Here is a 22,335-nt window from a genome sequence, read left to right on the forward strand (position 1 = left end):
TATCAAAAGACAGTACATTTAATTATTTGTGCATGTTGATTCATTTAATGAACAAAAACTTGAAGTAGGGACATTTTAACTGAAAAAAATCAGCCTCACAAGAAACCCTAACTCCCAGGTTAGCCTAGGATATTTTTATAAGATTTGTTTGGCCAATATTGATGAATTATAAACATGCCGTCTTCAAATAAGGCTATTTAAACAGCATAATTAACAGTAAAATATTTTGTTTTACAGTATCGCTTCGAAACCGATTAAAATCTGGTGGATTAAAACCAGTTCTAAGCCATAATGAAAAATTAAGTATAGCATGGTATTATATCAGTTTTCTACGAATATAAAAATGTACAATTATAAGATTAAAACCATGCCTTCTCAACTGTACATTTTTATATCCGCGAAAAGCTGGTTATGATAAATAACTATTACTCCACATTTGATTTTTTTTCGCTCCCCGCCTCCCCTCCTCGTGGCAAAATTCTGCGCACGCGCTTATATAAAACATACAAAGTATAATCTAAAACAGTTAGATGTAAGACAACAGAAATACAAATATAAAGAAATTAAAATGTAAATTTCGACTACATCATGCAACCTGTTTAATTTTATGCTTCGTTTTCCCTAATTGAGTGGAAGCGTAGCTTGTCTGTAAGTCTGTTTGTCTGCAATGGACCAGCGGACGGTCAGCCAATCTTGATTAATGTTCTAACTGGTTTTACATTCAAATATTCTATGTCTTGCATTATACCAGGTATCCTAAAGGATAAGACAATGGATGATAAATTGATGAACATCCCCAATGATGATAAACAAAATTATCCCTTCTCTAGATCACAAATTACTGGTTGAAATGTTTGGACACTTAACTAAATGAACAAACCAATAAAAATTAGATAAAGTTCCCCAAGGTTGTTAAGCCAACGAATATGAAAACGTTATTATAAGACTTTGGGGACTAGTGTAATAAACAGCTCATTGTCCCCTCTCTCTCTCTACATTCATGTTTAAGATGTTTTTTCTCCAGAGCTGGATCTTTAAATCATTTCAATGGTGCGCCAAATCGGGGTTAGCCAACTTTCCACCAATGAGAGCACAGCATTTTACGAAATGCCGCGCTGTGATTGGCTGAAATTCGGCGCACCCCGATTTGGCGCACCATTGAAATGATTTAAAGATCCAGCTCAGTTCTCTATATTAATAGTACATTTTGAAAGTGACATTTTGTATTTTTTTTTCAGACAACCAAAATGTGGACAATAGCAAAGTGAAAGAAAAAAAATGCGCCAGATGGTTTAAACAAAAAAATCAACACTTCCTAGTTATTAATCAAGCGATTCCCATCCCTTGCTTTTCCCCTTTACGGACAAGACAAAAAGGAAGGGTTATTTTATTAGCCCTCTAAAATCTGTGATTAAAATCAACCCAAAAAAAACAAAGTTAAAATGAAGTTTCCCCTAAGAAAAGTTGATGATCTGTTGAAAAAATGGTTTTTCCATTTAGGAGTTTTCATAGGAATATAATATTAAGTAACAATATATAATTTGAAAAAAAAGTTTTACATTGGTATGGGGGCTACAACCACTTAAAATATGTCCTGCAAGGGGGTTGGGGTGTCCCAAATTATTGGCTCGGGGGGTTATACACCCCGCCCAAAAATATAAAAAAGATGGTTTAATTCGGCTTCCAAAATATTCGATAAAATCCGCTGTTAAATTGGATTATATGATGATTTTACAGGCCAATAATTGAATAACAACTGAAAAAATCAGGTTTTTAGAATTATTAGGTTAGGTTAATTAAAGTCTATTACTTAATATTATATGATTACCAGGACACAATCCCGGATATTTTATAATTGTGCCGCTACTGCTGACTCTCCTGTTTGCCACAGGATTCCAGCAAATGGAATACAACTATGATCCAGGTATAGTTTGATTTGAAATAGTAAAGTTTATAAAAAAAAGACACTTTTTGGCGCTTTCACACAATGTACCTTGATGAGCACTAATAAAGCCCTCATTATATTTTCTATGAATGGAAAACAAATGGGGAATGAATTGTAGTTTTTTATTATTATTTTTGATCAGGTTAGGTTTTATTAGGTACTAGTTAGCCATACGGGTTATGTCATCGCAGGTATAGGCAAGCAGGTTAAGTGCCCCACTTAGTTGTTGGAAAAGATATCCACCTTCCTCTTATTTTTCATTTATTTTGAAGAATGCATCCGTTATTGGCAAATAGTACTAACACCTTACCTATCTTTAAGTACAAATTAATACAGTGTCTGCCTTCTAAAGTATAAAATCTTGTTAACCACTGGATCAAATTGGGTCTGCTTTAAAGAAATATAACTCTTTGATAGGCTAAATTTTCATATAAATGAACCAACCCTTCCCCCCGCCACCCACCCAATTTTTTTTGTATGATATGCATGTACTGAAAGAAGGTGTATCAACTATTTTTTTTATAGCTAGCCGGTTAATTTAGTAAGTAGTAGATGTAAAATTTTTCATAGAATTCAGATATGCAATCGGTTTTTTTGTAGACCTCTTATTTTTTAAGTAATTTAAGTTTAAAAAAAAAAAAATTAAGTCGATTTTAAGGTACTAAAATGCAACAAAAAAAAGAAAGAAAATGGTCATTATGAACAAAAATAGTAAGATCTTTAATTTGACACCTTACTTTTTCAATTCTGTCAGGTAATTATTGAAAAAATCGATTTTTTTAAACCCACGAGAATAAAAACTTTGAACTTAATTTTATTATTTCACAAATAAAAAAATATGGGTTCATATATACCATTAGAATCAGAAAAATATTACGAATCCATTGTAAGCAAAATTGAAAAAAAAAGTTTACAATATAGTATATAAACTACAATAAAAGGAATTATATGAAAATATCATATTATGTTGTACAGGCAACGTCTTAATTCTTCAATTGAGTATAAAAATGGGAAGGGGGTAAAGAGGGGGTAAAGAGGGGGTAAAAAAGGCAAGACAATAGTGTTGTCTGAACAAAAAAAATAATTGGCCATTTCTGTAATTTTTTAATTTTTTAATTTTTTTCAATTTTGCTTACAATGGATTCGTAATATTTTTCTGATTCTAATGGTATATATGAACCCATGTTTTTTATGTCTGTTTGAGAAAATATTTAGGTCTAAAGTTTTTATTATACCGAGGTTAAAAAAATAGATTTTTTCAATAATTACTTAACAGAATTTTAAAAGTAAGGTGTCAAATTAAAGATCTTACTATTTTTGTTCTTACTGACCATTTTCTTCTTTTATTTTGTTGCGTTTTAGTACTTTAAAACCGACTTAATTTTTTTTTTAAAAAACTTAAATTACTTAAAAAATAAGAGGTCTACAAAAAAACCGATTGCATATTTGAATTCTATGAAAAATTTTACATCTACTACTTACTAAAAGAACCGGCTAGCTATAAAAAAAAAAGTTGATACAACTTCTTTGCAAATTTTTCGATTGCTGAGCTTTAAAAAAACAAAACAATAGTCCTTTATGCTAACATTTCTTATTAAAACTTCTTTAAATTAATTTAATTTTCATATGCTTCGCGCATTTGTCCACAAGTATTTAAAATAGGCAAAAGCAACATAATGTCTGTTGGTATTTTTGTACCAAAGGATCTCGCTAACCACTGAACCGTTTTCATTCTCCTTTAAAGTGAAGCTTCTAATAGGTCAGCGGAAGGTTTCTCTTTGGAGGGTATAACCACACTCCAAAGAGAAATCCCTAGAAAAAATGAATGCAGTCAAAAACAAATTTAAAACATAATTGAAACCCTCTCCCCGCCCCCCGACCTCAATTCCCTCTAGTTCAAAAAAAATCAGCTGAGAGCTCAAAATGTTTTTCTGCCCCATATTATTTATATTTTGTGTCATCTCACTGTATAAAGACAGAGAGATTCTAATTAAAGCGTGTAATAACATTTTGTTGTAACATACAATGACTTTTTTACCACTCAGTAGGATAAAGGGTTCAGACAATTAATAAATATTAGTTCTAGAAGTAAAAATGAGAATTTCTGCCTTTTTTAGCTGTTGAAGAAACTTAGTTTTTAATCTGTTATCGGCGGTCGGGCACACCCCCATCCCCTAATTTTGAATTAAATCATAAGTGAGGGGGTGGGGGGATTTTCATTAGTTTACTAATAAATGCACCGCAGGTATAAATATAAAAAAAAAATTGGGTATAGTCCCTTTCGTGGCAACGCACCTTAAGGGGCGATTCTTTGTATTTTTTACAGTAGCTTTTCTCCTATTTCTAGCCCTTTATAACCTAACCTAACCTTAAATAACCTATAAAAAACCATTTTAAAAATACATTGAATCGCCCCTTAAGTGGCGTTGCCACGAAAGAGACTATTCCCAAAAATTTCACTCCCTTATAATTTTTCTTTCAATAATAAGGGGTTGGGGGGTTATTTCAGTGCTCTATAGGCACTTTGAAAAAGCAATCTGAGGTGGATTCTTAAAAAAATTTGCACCACTAATCACATAGTAGGGCAAAATTGTTTTTGTGAAAAATCCACTAAAATCACTTTAAAAATCTACAAAAATTAAACAAAATCATAGAAGGGTTATTAACATATGATTTTGTTTTATTTTTATAGATTTTTATTGTGATTTTGGTGGATTTTTCACGAAAACAATTTTGCCCCACTAAGCGATTAGTGGGGCAATTTTTTTAAAGAATCCACCTCAATCGGATCGTTGTCTTTTATTTGTGTCAGTTTCATATCCCTTTATACAATGTTAATTTTAACCCATTAAAAAGATGTTCGTTTAAGCAAGATTTAATAGCAGGGAGGGAGAAGACATTGGACTGTAAATTATACTGGTACCCCAAGTTTTAAATAAACTTTTTCTCATTTTTAAAATTTTGGGTACTTTTATAATAGCTTTATTGATTGGTTTAAAAAAAAGCAGTTTCCAAACTGAAAATCTACGGAAGGGGTAATTTTGTTTATCATTATTGTGGATATACAGCAATTTATCGTCAATTGTCTTATCCCTTAAAATCCCTGATTATTTCTGCAATTTCATCATTTTTGTCACACTTGCATTTCAGTTTTTTATTATTGTAAAAGGGACACTTGGCTTTTTAAATTAATTATGGCTACGCTCCTTGTTGCCTCTAGGGGCATTTGAAGGTAGGATTTTTATGTCATAAACCTCTGCTGGACATATAGAAAGCTTGGGTATAGTCCCTTTCGTGGCAACGCCTCTTAAGGGGCCTTTCGTCGTTTTTTAACAGTAGCTTTTCTCCTGTTACTCTACGAGGCTAATTGCCAAACCCTGCGGGGCAATCACCTAACCTAACCTTACCTGACATAATCTGAAATAACCTCTCAAAAGCTAATGTGAAAATACGATTGAATTGAGGTCACAAAAGGGGCTATACCCGAAAGATTATATACACTGGAGATCCTTATCAGTTCAGTGAGATCCTTCTCTATACACAGACATGTAGACATCCTGTTACTTTTATATAAGAATATAAAAATAATATATTTTTATCCAGTTAATATATTTTTGTACCTTTCACCCCAAAAAGATTGTGAGAAAAAAACTAAAAGCCATAACATGATACACAAGAAAAAAATAAGAATACACAAAATAATACTTTTTGTGCTTTTTACCTTTTGAAATATTAAGCGGTGGGAGTGGAAATAATCTTACATTTATGAAGTTACATTCTCCTAACTTAAAAATGTAAAAAATGGAGGGAGAGTTATTTCTGTCAAGCAATTAAGCGTACTTTGATTACTAACACACAGACAGGCAAACATTCTGCGAAACTAATAAAAGTAACAGGTTCTTTTTTTGTACCAAATGATCTCACTAATTGCTAAACCGATATGATTCTCCTTAACAATGTAGTTTTTTATAGGTCCTGTGAGGGTTTATGGCTTTTTAAAGGGAGTGTACCACAACCTTCCTAGGAGAAATCGCTCTTAAAAAAAAATTACCATGACTTACTATCTTCCCTTCGTACAAGGTTGCTGAAACTTTTTCTATTTAAAAGAAAAATGAAAGTGTGTCTACTTCCATCTCCACCACCCCCCCCCCCCTGTCCCGACCCTAGGGGCCTCTAAGGGCGTATCCGCTAGTAATGTAAATTTGTTTAGAGTACCTTCTATCACCGGCCACGGGTCAAGCCAAAGAGGAAAGAACAATCCAGGAGAAATATTTTCCAATTGATTACTCAAATTTCCAGGTAAACAAACTTTTGTAGCGCAGCTACTCTATAGTTAGGTCTTAACATTTCATATTCATCCGTCCGTACGGCCAAGTAAAAATTTATATTATAACGTTTTTTACATGACTAATTTTGAAATAAAGATTAGCTATGTGGGCATTCAATGATTTATAAACAAATACAAATTTATAATTAAAAAACGAAGCATTTCTTCAATTTCGTTTTCAGTAATCCGATATGCTTGATCTTTAGTTTATATATGATTAAATTAATTTCATACTTTTCATGACGATTCTTTAAACAATAAGGTACATTTTAGATTAAATTAATTTCATACTTTGCATGACGATTCTTTAAACAATAAGGTACATTTTGGATAGCATAGCAAATCTATAATCACAAATAATAAGTCTGTACAAAATGAAATGATCTGAACATCCTTATTTTTGGGATGGTGATTCTTAGTATAATTACATAGGCATAGATTTATAATCACGTCTGAATAGGATTATGTTCTTATGAATGTAATTTTGCGATAATTTTTAACTAATTTTTTTTCAAACTTCTAAATATATTCTGTTTCTTTTTAGGAATCTTTGTCTGCTTTTTATAAATCTTAGTCTGCTTTTTAGGAATCTTTGTCTGCTTTTTATGAATCTTTGTCTGCTTTTTATGAATCTTAGTTTGCTTTTTATGAATCTTTGTCTGCTTTTTATGAATCTTTGTCTGCTTTTTATGAATCTTAGTTTGCTTTTTATGAATCTTTGTCTGCTTTTTATGAATCTTTGTCTGCTTTTTATGAATCTTTGTCTGCTTATTAGAAACCTTTGTCTGCTTTTTAGGAATCTTTGTCTGCTTTTTAGGAATCTTTGTCTGCTTTTTAGGAATCTTTGTCTGCTTTTTAGGAATCTTAGTTTGCTTTTTATGAATCTTTGTCTGCTTTTTATGAATCTTTGTCTGCTTTTTAGAAACCTTTGTCTGCTTTTTAGGAATCTTTGTCTGCTTTTTAGGAATCTTTGTCTGCTTTTTAGAAATCTTTGTCTGCTTTTAGGAATCTTTGTCTGCTTTTTAGGAATCTTTGTCTGCTTTTTATGAATCTTAGTTTGCTTTTTATGAATTTTTGTCTGCTTTTTATGAATCTTTGTCTGCTTTTTATGAATCTTAGTTTGCTTTTTATGAATCTTTGTCTGCTTTTTATGAATCTTTGTCTGTTTTTTATGAATCTTTGTCTGCTTTTTATGAATCTTTGTCTGCTTTTTATGAATCTTTGTCTGCTTTTTATGAATCTTTGTCTGCTTTTTATGAATCTTTGTCTGCTTTTTAGGAATCTTAGTTTGCTTTTTATGAATCTTTGTCTGCTTTTTATGAATCTTTGTCTGCTTTTTAGAAATCTTTGTCTGCTTTTTAGGAATCTTTGTCTGCTTTTTAGGAATCTTTGTCTGCTTTTTAGAAATCTTTGTCTGCTTTTTAGGAATCTTTGTCTGCTTTTATCTATAAATTTTATTTTAGGCAACGCGAATGTCCCGCATGGGTAAATTTGGACGAGTTATTGCCACCCTCAACCCTGTTGGTTCTATTCTTAGGTAAAGTTTTGGATTTAAACAAAAACAATTTTGTCCATCAGTTACGCAGCCACAATATGATATCTATTATTGAAGTTTATAAGTTGTAATTAAACTTAATATTAGATATTGAGGCTTTTTGGGTAGGGGAAATTTTTATATCATATAGGCTAGGATGTCTAAGCTTTTTTTTTTTTTGGGGGGGGGAGGGGTTAAAATTAAATATTTAAAATCTAATTTAATGTTTTATGACCATGTTATATTCGTTGACTCCAAATCTTTGGGTACTTTAATCAAATTTTCATTTGTTTTTTCAAATAATAGCACTGTTTAAAATTTTCAACAAACAAGTTTTATCTACACAAAGGGTAATTTTGTTTAACATTATATTTAAGGATCAATTTCTCTTTCAAGAGGGGATAAAACCTGCCTCCAAAAAGAAAAAAAAATATGTTTTAAAAGCACAATTTTTTCAGGACCGACTTTTGGAACGATCTAATTGATGTTGAAGAGGCTGTTTATAATATCTCTGTAGAGCACGAGGGCACTGCTTACAGATTTGGAGATATTTGTGCCAAGTGGAACGGATATTGTATGTAAGTATTTTATAGTAGCGACGCGTCTTTATAAATATACATTTTGAAAAGTAACAATTACGTCCTTTATTAGCGAAGCTGTTTTAAGTTAAAAGCTATTTAGAGAAAAATAGTGGGTCAAAGTTTCTAAAAAATCAGCCATGTGACGTCATAAAAATGAGAGAGATGAGAGGAGAAGTGGGAAAGAAAACCCATTAAAAAAGAGATGGATAATCCCTCATTTGTATGACGTCACATTTCTGGTTTTTCTAGACACTATGTCCCACCACAGAGAAAATAAAGAGGAAAAGCAAAAAGCAAAAAAAGAAGAAGTAGGCATTACGTCACTGCGCACATTCAGCCCAGTTTATAATTACAGACAAACAGGCAAGAAAGATTATAGAATAGCTTTGCTACACAAAAATTATATCAAAATGGATACAGAATATACTTGGATATATTGTCAAGGGAAAATTTGTCGCCAATTTAGGTTGATTTTATGAACCTCATTTATAGGTTAGTTCGTTCATCCATTAGAGGAGGAGTGGATGGGGTAAAGTGGATTGATTGGGGTTTTTGTTAGCCAGCTGCGAGTATAACTTTATTAGAGTACAAATAAATAGATTAGTGACAAATTCTATTATACAATGTACATTCTTTTGTCGCCTTTTATATCATTACAAAAAGGTAGAGTGGCTGACATAATACCAACATACACTACATAAAATTAATATTTCTTATGTCAACCTATAAATAGTTTTGAGACACTTCATCTAACTTCATAACGCTATTCTAATAACTACAAGTATTGAAATAATAACTACACGAAATTTTTATAGAATTTGTGACCGCGCCCTTAGCATTAAAAGGCAAAAGGAATGAACATTATTGAGATCTTATGTGACGAACAAACATACAAATTATTTATTTCATACTTTCATTGTCTATATTTCATTTGTTATATTATCCTAATTCAATTAGATGAATAGATAGATAAATCTAGATAAAATAAACCCCAATTAAACAATTATTGCAATTTTATCCTTATACCATAAAAAATGTTTTTAGAATTTAACGGTAACTACAACAAAACTTTACAAAAAATAACATTTTTTTAAAAAGAACTTTAATGATTTTTTTCGGTTTGCAAAAGCAGTTGGACCTATGAGTGTCTATATGAAATGTTGCGCATTCTAGCCCTGCAAAGGGCTTAAACCCTGCAGGGTCTAATTTACAAAACTTTACAAAAAACTTTAAAGACTTTTTTCGGTTTGCCAAAGCAGTTGGATATTTGAGTGTCTATATGAAATGTTGCGCATTCTAGCCCTGCAGAGGGCTCAAACCCTGCAGGGTCTTATTCTAGTGGGACCGCCTAATCTAACAAAAAATAAGTATCTAAATTTATTTTATTTGTTGTCCACTTTTGGTTGCTGTGAAATTGCAATTGCTGCCCTTTTTTTAAAACAAAATTTCTAGCGTATAAACTGTACATTATAGTAAAAAGTGCATGTTACAATTATAATGTTAACAGTTAAAATTACTACCTACAATTTTGTTTATTTTTTATTGCTCTTAATTCTGGCATACTTATGGATTTTAAACATTCAATATAAAACGAGTGCCCACTCTAAATTAGCCTAAAACCTGCAGGGCAAAGAGAGAGGGGATAATGGACTGCTTATTATACTAGTCCCCAAAGGTTTATATCAACGTTTTTCTATTAGTTGGCTTTAAAACTTTGAAGACTTTAGTAAATTTTGATTGTTTGTAACATAAAGTTAAGTGTTCAAACGTTTCAAGCATTAATTTGCAGAATTGGGGTAATCATCATTTTACATCAATTTATCGTCCATTGTTTTCCCTTTAAATCCCTGCTTTAGGGACACTTTAAAGAATTAATAGGAGGGGAGGGGGTTGTCATTGAACCGGCAAAATTTAGTTTTTATAAGTTGAATATGACGTTAATTATGTATTCAATTGTCCTTGTTTTAATAACATATAAAACACATACATGTTAAAATTACAGTTTCTGTCAAAAAACAAGGAATAATTTGTCCATGAATTGCAAACTTCAAACTTGCAAAGCAATAACAAACTTCTAAGAAACTTTTTAATTGAAAAGAACAGTAAATTCTTATACAGCAAAAATACAGAAAATTTAGAGACATAACCAGAGAAGATCTTTAAATACAAATCGGATAAACATATCGACATACTGACATACCAAAATTATAGAGTAGCTATACTCTGGAAATATAATGTTTTTCACATGTATTAATGCTTTGTCATGGGAAATATGTCAATTTTACTGATTGTCTTGAACTTTTTAATGTTTCTTAGCAATTTTATATTATTTGTATTATTAAAATGTAAATAAATCAAAGTCTATCAATTCCAAATTAGATAAAAAAAACAATAAGATCTTTAGAATATTTAACTAAATGAAATATAAAGAAATTAATAATAATGTACTTAAAAGTCAAAATGGCTCCATAATGATAATCTAAGACAATTTATTTTCTTTAATAAAAAGGACAAATAGGAACCTTAAATTAGATGACCAATCACACCAGGGATAAGGGATAGGAAACCTGGCCATAAATTAGGTCTCGGCCTGGTTTTGAAAGGGATCATGCAACTTTTACCATTTGCCTAATTTAATGACCTTACTGGCGGACGGCTCATATTGGCTACCGCTCTAAACCAATAGTGTTCTGTGATTTGGGCTTGTTTTGTATCAACCAATCACCATTTGGCGGCGCCAATTGGTGATTGGTTGATACAAAACAAGCCCAAATCACAGATGGCGGAAATTTTAGAAGCAGACAATTCTAGAAAAAATAATGATTTCGTCTGCTACGAAAAAATAAATATAAATGGTGTTAGATCACATTAGTTTAATTATTAAATCTGCTTAGAGTTAAACATTAAAAAAGGGCCATATAGAAAAAACAAAAATAACGAGATTATTTTTTTGGAAAGAAGGTAGCTACGAATTTTCATTTGGTAGTTTATAAATTAGATGTTGTATTTTGAATTTTAAAAATTTAGTACGGAATTGATACAACACCTAATTTTTGTACAATACAACACAGTACAGATATATCATTACATTATAGTATCCAAAGAACTTGATAGAATGTTACCCAAGTGCATATTTATTTATTTATTTTGAATTTTAATTAGCAATGAAATTTTCAAATAAAATTTTTACTCATTAATAAAAATGCAAATAATACAAACTAAAATCTGTCTGAGGGAAACCCAACGATAGCTTTCTGACAGTTCAAATTACCAAAGTAAAAGAGAAAAAATTTTGGGAGAGAAAAAACTTCATTTTAACAAAAGCCATTAATATATAGGTTTATAAAAAGTTATGTTTTTTACTTTAAACTAGCTACCTGAATTTGATTCTATACTTTATCTACACACACACACAGCTTTTTAAAAGCGAAGCTTTTCTATAATTAGGGTCGGTCCGTCCGTACGTCCGTAACGGATAGCTTTTTTCGTTAATTTAGACATGTTAGAATTGTCCTATCGATTTCAAATTTTGCATGGTGATTCCTGTAATAGTTAGGTACGATTTAGAAAGCGTAGCAACTCTATAATCATTACCAAAATGTCCGTACGTCCATTTTAAACATGTTGATTTTTAAACTTTTTTAAATAGCTTTTTTCGTTAATTTAGGCAAGTTATAATTGTCCTATCGATTTAAAATTTTGCATGGTGATTCCTGTAATAGTTAGGTACGATTTAGAAAGCGTAGCAACTCTATAATCATTACCAAAATGTCCGTACGTCCATTTTAAACATGTTGATTTTTTTACATTTTAACAACAAATTTGTATGTGACCTAATTATCTGATTGGTCTGATTTTTGGTATACTGATTCCTAGGACAACAAAGTACAATAATAAAAGCGAAGCAACTCTATAATCAAGTCCTAAAAATGTAAGTATGTCCATAATCATTATCCTGTATCAAGCAGTTTTTCAACAAATTTACTTACAATTTTGCTTTGACTCTTATACATTCGCATTCTGATTATTCAGTTCTGACATTATACAAGTCTTAATGTCCGTTTGTCCTTCCATTTCAGAGCTTCGCTTTTATGGATGTTGTCATCCTTGTTTATTAGCGTTTAGGACGAACCACTGCGTCATCCCAAAACTGGTTTATTAGGCCTAGGCTTGAAATAGGCCTGAAATAATATTTTCCTACGTTTCCCATCCCTTATCCCTGAATCACACCAACTGTATTATTGTTTAGAACCAATGAGATCCTTGGATTAGCCCAGCTGATGCCCGCCGTAGAAACCGGTTCTCTCAACCTCAGCACACCAATCACATTCGACCCTGTAACTTTCCAGGTTACCGCCATTTTTTTACTTTTCCAATCAGAAAACTTCATTTAAATTTTAAGGGTATTTGATTTTTTAGTCCTATGAAAATAGCAATATAACACATGAAAGTCCCTAAAGTTGTTAGGCCAACAAATAAGAAAGGGTTAATATAAAATTTTTGGGACTAGAGTATTAACAGTATTAAACAGTTCCCCCCCTCCCTGGGTTTAGAGCCATTCACAACAGGAAATAATCCAAAAAACAGTCAATACGGTGACGGTAGTACGATGAAAAAAATTAATAATTATTATTTTTCAGTCCTATGTGTTGCCGGCCTACCTCGGTGGTATAGTAACGGACGAGATTGGGCAGGTCAGGTCGGCTGAAGCGGTCAGCATGACCTACTTCCTTGACCTCACTGAACATTGGCAAATTTTGGTGAGTAAATCATTTCTTTAAGTATAGTTAGAACTTTCTGTCAAATGCTGTGGAATGAAAAAATCAGTTGTCCTATGGTTGTTTCTTCTATTAACACCCGTCAGACAACTGAACAGACAGGTGAAAAATCTTTCGATTTTTAAATTTGCCGCTAAAATGAACCATTCACATTTCTCCTTGCAAAATACCTGATTATTATTGGTTTGTCTTTTACAATAAAGACACGTGATTGGTAAATTTTAGCGGCGAATCATAAATCTTGAAATCAAAGTTAAGTGTTATTTTATAACAAACTGGTAAAAATTACATCGAAGCAGCTTATAGTGCCTAACAAAAAATGACGTTATACAATACAAATGACCAATGATAGGCCTGTATACATTGTAATTGAACAATGATTAAATATATACGGGCCTTTCATCGGTAATTTTATTGTAGGACGTCATTTTTTATTAGGCACTATAAGCTGCTTAATATATTTCATAACATATTTCTAATTTAAATAGCACAGCTACTCTATAACTCTATATAATCTTATTAGGTTGGTGATGCTTGGGAGAGAGAGTTTTTAGCCACAATAGAAAGACTGTCAATTGCCAAACCTTGGCTCAGTCTGAACAGGTATATTAAATTCATTTCATTAAAAAAAGTTTTAAATATGTTTTTTTTGTTCATTGAAGCTTAAGGGTGTTAAAAAAATAATCAGTTACTATTTAAACCAATTTAAGTACTTGAAATGGAGATAGACACCATATGATTTAAGTTTTTGATGTAAAGACCTTTCTATAGACACCTTAACCAGATTTCCAACTCAATTTTTGTATATTTGGCATCAAAAAGACAGCTCTGTCAAATTTTAATTCTTGATGTTTGCCAGGTCTTTTCAAAAAGGCATATTCTTTTTGGCTAATCCGTAACGCTACGCGGGAAATGTGTTTCTCGGCTTCTATTGAAGATAGGCAGCTGAAATTTTTAGTGAAGATTCCTATTATATATGCGTATCTACTCCGTACATTATTTTGTCCGTTTGTCTGTCAGTCAGGATTAAAAAGACAAAAACCTTATTGTTGGTAAAATGTGATTTTCTCAACTGCTATTTAAGATAGACAGCTACAATTTTTAGTCAAGATTCCTATTGTTTATAGTCTGCCCTATACATTTTTGTCCGTCTGTCTGTCGGGCAAAATTATTTACCTAATTTCTATTGAATTTAGATTTGTATCATCAACGCCCGCCTGGGAGATGGAAAATTCTAAGAACTACATCACCCCAAATTTAGGAAAATTTCACATTTAAAATAATAAAATGGCATTTAAATTCATCTTTTTGAATAAACAGCCATTGGGCAATCAGCCCAGGAATCGAAAAAGATAAAACAATCGCCGATAAATTATTGTACAATTGTACATCCCCTATTATGATACACAAAAAAACCTGTGTAGATTAAGATTAGTGGTTGAAAGTAGTGGACACTCATTATGAAACAACCAATAAAAATTCACCAAAGTCCCTAAAGTTGTTAAGCCAACCAATAAGAAAATATTTTTATCATGTAACTTTGGGGACTAGTGTAAAAAGCAGCGTATTGTCTCCTCTTTCTCTCTGCATTAAAACGCAATCTTTAAATTTTAAAAGTGTTCAGTTACTTCTGCATATTATTAATTTTTATATTGCCCTATATTCGCAAAAAAATAGAAGTTGTGATGTTCGGAAGTGATTGTACGTCCGATTTTTTAATGTGAACTTTTTTAGTTGTCAACATTCTGATTATGATTTTATTCTGCATATTCGCCTCTAGTATGAGTGATTCTGTAAAGTCTAAACCTTTGATTGGGTTTTTGGGCCTATTTTCTGCGGCCCTAGCCACCATTTCTGGGTTTGGACTCATCTGTTACACAAAGTAAGTAATTTATATAGTAGCTCCGCTACTTTATAAACAGTGTTTGCCCGTCCATCCGTCCGTACGGTCGTAATTATTGTAGTTGACTAAAAATGAACATTTAAAACTACCTATTAAGATTTAATATACTCCCCCACCTCATCCCCGTTCGAGGCCCAATAACCCAGGGATCTAAAGGGATAAGACAAAGGCGGATAAATTTATGTACATCCTCTATTATGATACACAAAATTATTCCTTCTTTAAATTAAAATTAGTAGTAGAAGCGTTTGACCGTCCATCCGTCCGTACGGTCGTAATTATTGTAGTTGACTATAAATGAACATTTTACATTACCTATTAAGATTAATATACTCCCCCCCCTAATAACCCAGGGATCTAAAGGGATAAGACAATGGCCGATAAATTGATGTACATAACGTATTATGATACACAAAATTACCCCTTCTTTAGATTATAATTAGTAGTAGAAACGTTTGAACACTCAATTTAATAAAGTAACCAATCAAGATTCTCTAAAGTCCCCAAAGTTGTTAAGCCAACGAGTAAGAAAATGTTATAATAATTTCAATTTCCGTACATACACTTTCTTCAACATTCATTAATTAATTTGTAATAATTATTTTTTTCAGGGTTGATTTCATAGCTTTGTGTTTGGCTGCACCTTTCCTTCTATTTGGTATTGGAATTGATGACACCTTTGTCATGTTGTCTGCTTGGAGACGTGCTGATAGGTAAGGTTCTGGGCGTGCATGCTAGGGGGGTGTTAACCTCCCCTACAAAATAGGTATTCTTATAATATTACTTAACATTTTGGAAATGCCAAATTTATGGGAAATATAAATCTTTTATTTTTCAATTAATACTTTCTATATTTTTGATATCTTGATAAGACTAGGACATACATTTTAAAAATATTAAAAAATTCAATAATATTTTCTATCTTTCTAGATATCTTGATATCCCCGAGAGGCTAGGTCATACATTTTCAATTTTAATAATATTTTCTATCTTTTTAGATATCTTGATACCTCCAAGAGGCAAGGACATAAATTTTACATAGAAATAATATTTTCTATCTTTCTAGATATCATGATGTCCCCGAGAGGCTAGGATATACATTTTAGATTTTATTAATATACATTTTAAATAGGAATAACATTTTCTATCTTTCTAGATATCTTGATGTCCCCGAGAGGCTAGGAAATACAATTAAATTTTATTAATATTTTCCATCTTTCTAGATATCTTGATGTCCCCGAGAGGCTAGTGTGGTAGGGGTGAAGCAGTTCAACCCTACTGAGCGAGTTCGATTCAAACGAGCCCCTAGCCTTAAAGATTCTATCAATAAATAACTAAAAGTAGTTACTGCTTAAAAGATATATTTTGAACTGAAGCACTACAATAGATATACAGGTTTATATAGCAAATAGAAGTATATTAACAGATTATGAGGGATAGCTGGTGAGGGGTTCCTTTGAGCTGGGGCTGTGTCCACAGGCGCAGAGGTAGGAGGGAAGGCTGCCTCCTTGGGGTAGGCAGGTGATGGCAGAGAAAAGGGAAGGTCCGGCTGCGGAAAGGGGGAGGGGGTAATCCCCTCCCCATGCCCAGGTGGCCATTGTATTCCATAACAATGGGTTGGGTGTGACCGCTTATCAAAATGACCGTCTTTTGATAGCGTATCTAAAGTTGATGGGTGGAGCTTTAACACCTGCATTTGTCGGGCGTCCCAGAGCGTAGTATACTCTAGAAAAGGCTTGTCCGTATGATGCCGCCTACCACACTAGGACATACATTTAAATTTTATTAATATTTCTATCTTTCTAGATATCTTGATGTCCCCGATAGGCTAGGACATTCAATTAAATCTTATTAATATTTTCTATCTTTCTAGATATCTTGATGAACCCGAGAGGCTAGGACATTCAATTAAATCTTATTAATATTTCTATCTTTCTAGATATCTTGATGTCCCCGATAGGCTAGGACATTCAATTAAATCTTATTAATATTTTCTATCTTTCTAGATATCTTGATAACCCCACGAGGCTAGGACATACATTTTAAATTTTATCAATATTTTCTATCTTTCTAGATATCATGATGTCCCTGAGAGGCTAGGGCATACATTTTCTGACGCGGCCGTATCTATCACTGTCACATCCCTGACAGACTTTCTCAGCTTTATGGCAGGTAAATACACTCAAGTATGGCTTCGAAACTGGTTCATATCCGCTGGAGTAGAGCCTGTTCTTTGAAAAATCATGTATTGTAGATAATTTTCTATGAACAATAAAATAAAAATCATAAAATTAATACCAATTTAGTTGGTCGGGACTTTGGCCCCTCTAGATTAACTAAATTGAAATTAATCTTATTTTTTTTTATTTTATTATCCGTGGAAAGCTGGTTACAATACAATACAATAAATAACTATTAAATAATTCATATTTTTAAAAGGTCTGATGTGTATATTTGTCTCTTAGATTAATCAGAAAAGCTTTATATAGATTCTTTTTTTGGTTTTGGTAGAAAAACATTTTTTATGAAAGGACAGCAATTTTTTTATCCTATAACATAAAGTAGTAATGTGTTTTTGTCTGTAGCGAAGGATATCTCTAACTACCAAACCGATACGGTTCTCCTTTACAGTGTTGCTTCTCATAGTTTCTGTGAAGGTTTTTTAGCTATTTTGAGGAAGGGTACCACCACCCACCCTTAAAAATTTTCTTTACTTTTTAGACGCTAGTTTTAAAAAAGGCATCAGTTTTTATTAAAACCAATCTTGTGTCTAGGTGTGATAACCCCTTTCCCATGTGTGAGAATATTCTGTATCTATACTGGAACTGCTGTGGCCTTCATCTACCTCTGGCAGCTTACATTCTTTGGCGGCTGTTTGGCGGTCGCCGGTTTTGCGGAGAATAAGAATAAACACGGCTTCCTTTGTATTAGGGTAAGCTAATAACTTTATTTCTTTGAACATTGAACACTTGTCCAAGGAAAAACCTTTACAAAAGCCCTTTTTTTTTGTTTGTCAAGATGGGCGGCTCATGCCAAAAAAATGATTTTAGAAATCATTATTTTCATATCTTCAGACAATTCTTGAAATCCAGTTGTAAAAGGCGCATTTTAAACCTTTATGATAAAAAGTAAATAAGTCATTTTTTTAAAATTTCATGATAATTTTAAGGAAAAACAGTAAATTATAGGAATGCAAAAACTACCCCTTCGCTACTTTCTCATTATTAAACACCCCATCTTATCAAATTGCAAATATGACACATTAAAGGGATGTGGAAGAGTATGTGTGGTAATACGACAACCAGACGGACAGGCAGTTTACAGAGTTGCTACGCTGTGACTTATCATAACAAACCCTCTGCACTAATCTTATTATATCACCATTTATCTCATGACCGATGTTGACCCCGCTATCCAGCGGTCAAACTGGCCTGCCTAAATGTGGGGAGGGACTCAAACACGCAGCTATCACGCGCCCCTCACGCGATTATACAGCCGGGAGGCGCTGCCTCCCCTTTTACCACAGCTGCCCCCACAGCCTGTCTACCGCCGGGAGCTAAGCCCTAGCGTCCCACACCCCCTTCAAACCTAACCATTGTTATAATCTGTTGTATATATATAGTAAACATTCATTGTAAATATTATTCAGTTAAATATATAATTTCTGTATGACTAAATCCTGCTAGTTTGTTTTGGTAGAATAATTCAAGGCTAAGGCTCGTTGAACTCGAACTCGCAACCCTGTGAGCTGAAACGTTCGGCTTACCATAACTTGGTGTCAGCGTGTTTCAATCAAGCCTTACAGAAATTAGCCTATTCTACCTCTGATTGGACCCTTTGGCAAGTAAGGGGACAATCAGCCGCCAACTGAGAAGCCAACTGACCCGTGAGACGGCCTTTTTAGGTCAAATTTCCATCATTTTGAACGCAATATGTGGGCCTCTGGCCTACGGCAAGCAGATTTAGCCTGCTAAAAGCGCCAGTTAAGACGCTTTTTCCGTACCGTGTAGGAGTAGCGCTAGGTGCGCAGCCACGGTAATCGGATAATTTAGCTCAGACGGCTACAGAACTGAGTCTAAATTGGCAAGTGTAGCTGGGACAAGCCCCAGGACACCCAGGCCAAACCTACGAGACAGAAAGCTGGGTGCTGGTCTCCTTGAGAAGGCAATGTGTGGCTGCGAAGCTTCAGCACACAAGTAAGCCCTACCACTGCGACGGATAGCAGATTTTGAGCCACAGGCACGGCAGGACGGGACATTCCCTGCCGCTGCCTTCCAGGATTCGAACCCGAGGCGCTGTAGGACGGGCCATTCCCTGCCGCCATTTTCGGGATTCGAACCAGCGGCGCTGTAGGACGGGACATTCCCTACCGCCGTCACCCCTCTGAACCTTGCAGGACGGACATTCCCTGCTACCAGTGCTTCCAGAATCACACCTAGAGCTCCTAGTGATAACAACACATAAGTGTGTACAAATGTCAACCAAGTGATAAAAAGAAATATAAAATTGTTGACCCAGTGATAATTAATAAGCTCTAGTGATTCGAAGCTACAGTCTAAGCCACCATGGTATGCGATACCACCATAGCTGCGGTTCGGCCACCACCGAAGTTTCTGCCAACCCCAGCCGAACGGGAGGCCCCCTTGTCTCAAGGGCAGGACCTCCACTTCCCCTGCCATATCAGGGTGAGGTTTCCTACTCCTGACCCTGCCCAGCATGTACAGGTTGATGCCATGATCGATTCTGGCAACCGTGTACCAGGGTCTGCTGTAATTTCTGAACACCTCATGCACGCAATGGGCGTGCAACGCATGTTGATTCCGGACAACACCCAAATCCTGACTGCTAACGAGGAAGGCCAGCCCCTCCAGGTAATAGGAAAATTGAAAGAATTATATATGGCAGTTTCACACACCCTTATACTCCATCTGTATCACGTGACTGTGGTTCGGAATCTCTCCCACCCTCTGAACCTAGGAGGGTATTTTCTCAAGGAGTTTGGAACTAGGCTCTGTTTCGACATGCAACCACCTTGCTTGTGGGTGCGTGGGGAGTTTATCCCACTCCGTGGCGTCCCCATTGACCGGGAGACAGCCGAGAGAGAGCTGAGTTACGAGGGGCCTCTGCCAGGCCCACTGCCAGAGCAGCCGCGTGTGGTCGAGAAAGGCACGCACTGGGTGGACACTGCGCTCAACGCCCATAGGGGGACCAACCTGCTAGCCATGGGGTTGCCCCCAGTGCCCAAGGTGCCGCTGGAGAACCTGCCAACCACGTTCCCTGAGATTGCCAGCCCTCCAGAACCAATCTTCTCCGCCGACACCTTTATCAACGGCCAGCCGTGTCCACCTGGCCCCCTCTACCTGGGACCCCCCGCCAGTCAGCCAGCCAAGTCCGAGTCCAGGCCCGTCAAGTCGCGGTCTGATGCACCCGGAGCCACACTCAACTCCCAGGAATCAGCCTCTCCCGGCGCCGTGCCCGTCAAGTCGTGGCCGGCCGCCTCCGGAGCCACGCATGGCTCCGCTACCTCAGCCTCTCCTAGCGCCGAGCCCGTCAAGTCGCAGCCGGACGCCCACGGAGCCCAGGCTGGTCCCAGCGCCCTGGCCTCTCCTAGCACCGAGCCCGTCAAATCGTGGCCGGACGCCCTCGGAGCCACACCTGGCTCCGACACGTCAGCCCCTCCCGAGGCCGAGCCCGTCAAGTCGCGGCCGGTGGCTCCCGGAGCCGAAGCTGACCCCGCACCAGCCACGTATAGGCTAAGCGCTGTCACTCCAACCGACGGCCAGCCACCCCAACTCCGCACGTCCAAGCGGGTGGTCTTGCCTGGCCGCGGTGTCATGGCTGTCCCTGTTGAATTAGTAGGACACCGCACCAAGGATGCCATCCAGCTAGCTGCCCCAGAACAGAGGTTTGGGGAGGATCTTGTCATCCCAGAAGGCCTGTATGCCCACAGGCCTGGCTCCGCCAGTGTGTTTCGAGTACTGGTGGTAAATGAAGGGGAGACGCCCCTCCTGCTGGACGCTGGCCTCCCAGTGGCTGGGGAGCTAGTCAAGCCTGACATTTTAGAGGTTTCTGACAAGCCTCCCCCGCGTCTCCACTCGTTCCAAGAGCCTGTTGAGCCCCCAGATATGCAGGAGTTGTGGGAGGCCCTTGAGATGGAAGACAACGAGTTCCTGCGCAAGGACCCCTTGCTCAAAAAGGAGGTTTGGACCCTGCTATCAGAATACAGGGACGTCTTCTCCAACTCTACCCCCGGCTGCACGGATGTAGTCGAGCTGCAGCTGCGCCTCAAGCCTGGGACCCAGCCGATCCGCCAGAGATTTAGGGATCTGAACCCGCGGCAGGAGGCTGAGCTGGAGAAACAACTGGACACCTGGCTACAAGAGGGAGTCATAGAGCCGTCAGACTCCGCCTGGAGCAGCCCTCTGGTGCCCATCAAGAAGAAGGACGGGAGCACCCGCTGGGCCGTCGACTACAGAGCCCTCAACAAGTGCCTGGAACTGGATAGCTACCCTCTGCCCAGGATCCAGCAGTTGGTAGAACGAGCTGGAGGACACCGCGTCTACAGTGCCCTAGACGCGGTGGCCGCGTACTACACCATCCGTGTGTCCGAGGACAGCCGGCCCTGCACCGCCTTCACCACCCCCAGGGGCTTGTATCAATGGAAAAGGATGCCCTTTGGCCTGGCTACGGCACCGTCTGTCTATTCCAGATTTATTGCCGGGGTCCTAAATCCACTAGGCACAGCCAACCTCCAGTCATACCTTGACGACGTCCTGACCTTCCACCAGGATACCTGGGCCCATCTGGCTAGGCTCCGGGAGGTCTTGGAAGCCCACCGCAGGGGAGGAATCCGCCTCAAGCCAGCTAAGACCAAGCTGTTCCGAGCCAAGGTGGATTATCTGGGCCACACCCTCAGCCGTGAGGGGATAGCCATGCAGGAGGATTATATTGACCGTATCCTGGACTGGCCGGCCCCCAGCACCCCCAAGGATTTGCTGGCGCTTCTGGGGTTCTTTGGATACTACCGCCTGTTCATCCCAGAGTATGCTGACCTCACCTACAAGATGAATCGGCAGAAGACGGCCAAGACCCTAGCCTGGACGCCTGAGATGGAAGCCCAGCTGCTACAGCTCAAGGACAAGTTCCGTCAAGCCCCCATCCGAGCGCCGCCCAGGTTTGACTTGCCGGCGGTATTCCAGCTCACCACAGACTTCAGCAGCCGCGCCATCTCTGCCATTCTGAGTCAATGCCAGGACGGCAAGGAGAG

The 22,335-nt window shown here is 36.5% G+C and overlaps 1 protein-coding gene across 1 annotated transcript in view; it reads left to right on the forward strand.

Annotated features, from left to right (window-relative positions):
- Positions 1–1,236: 1,236 nt before the first annotated feature.
- Positions 1,237–22,335, forward strand: part of LOC145306400 (patched domain-containing protein 3-like) — a 36,148-nt gene continuing 15,049 nt past the window's right edge. The window contains exons 1-13 of the mRNA XM_080148492.1: positions 1,237–1,510; positions 1,830–1,924; positions 6,156–6,244; positions 7,736–7,809; positions 8,265–8,384; positions 12,637–12,736; positions 13,028–13,147; positions 13,689–13,768; positions 14,362–14,420; positions 14,900–15,047; positions 15,680–15,781; positions 17,143–17,240; positions 17,843–18,000. Of these exons, the coding sequence (XP_080004618.1) occupies positions 1,443–1,510; positions 1,830–1,924; positions 6,156–6,244; positions 7,736–7,809; positions 8,265–8,384; positions 12,637–12,736; positions 13,028–13,147; positions 13,689–13,768; positions 14,362–14,420; positions 14,900–15,047; positions 15,680–15,781; positions 17,143–17,240; positions 17,843–18,000 (1,311 nt within the window). The 5' untranslated portion in view covers positions 1,237–1,442. The remainder of the gene's footprint in view (positions 1,511–1,829; positions 1,925–6,155; positions 6,245–7,735; positions 7,810–8,264; positions 8,385–12,636; positions 12,737–13,027; positions 13,148–13,688; positions 13,769–14,361; positions 14,421–14,899; positions 15,048–15,679; positions 15,782–17,142; positions 17,241–17,842; positions 18,001–22,335) is intronic.

This window comes from Acartia tonsa, chromosome 14 (assembly GCF_053477335.1).
Source record: "Acartia tonsa isolate MP-2025a chromosome 14, ASM5347733v1, whole genome shotgun sequence".
In the NCBI taxonomy this organism is placed as follows: Eukaryota; Metazoa; Arthropoda; class Copepoda; order Calanoida; family Acartiidae; genus Acartia; species Acartia tonsa.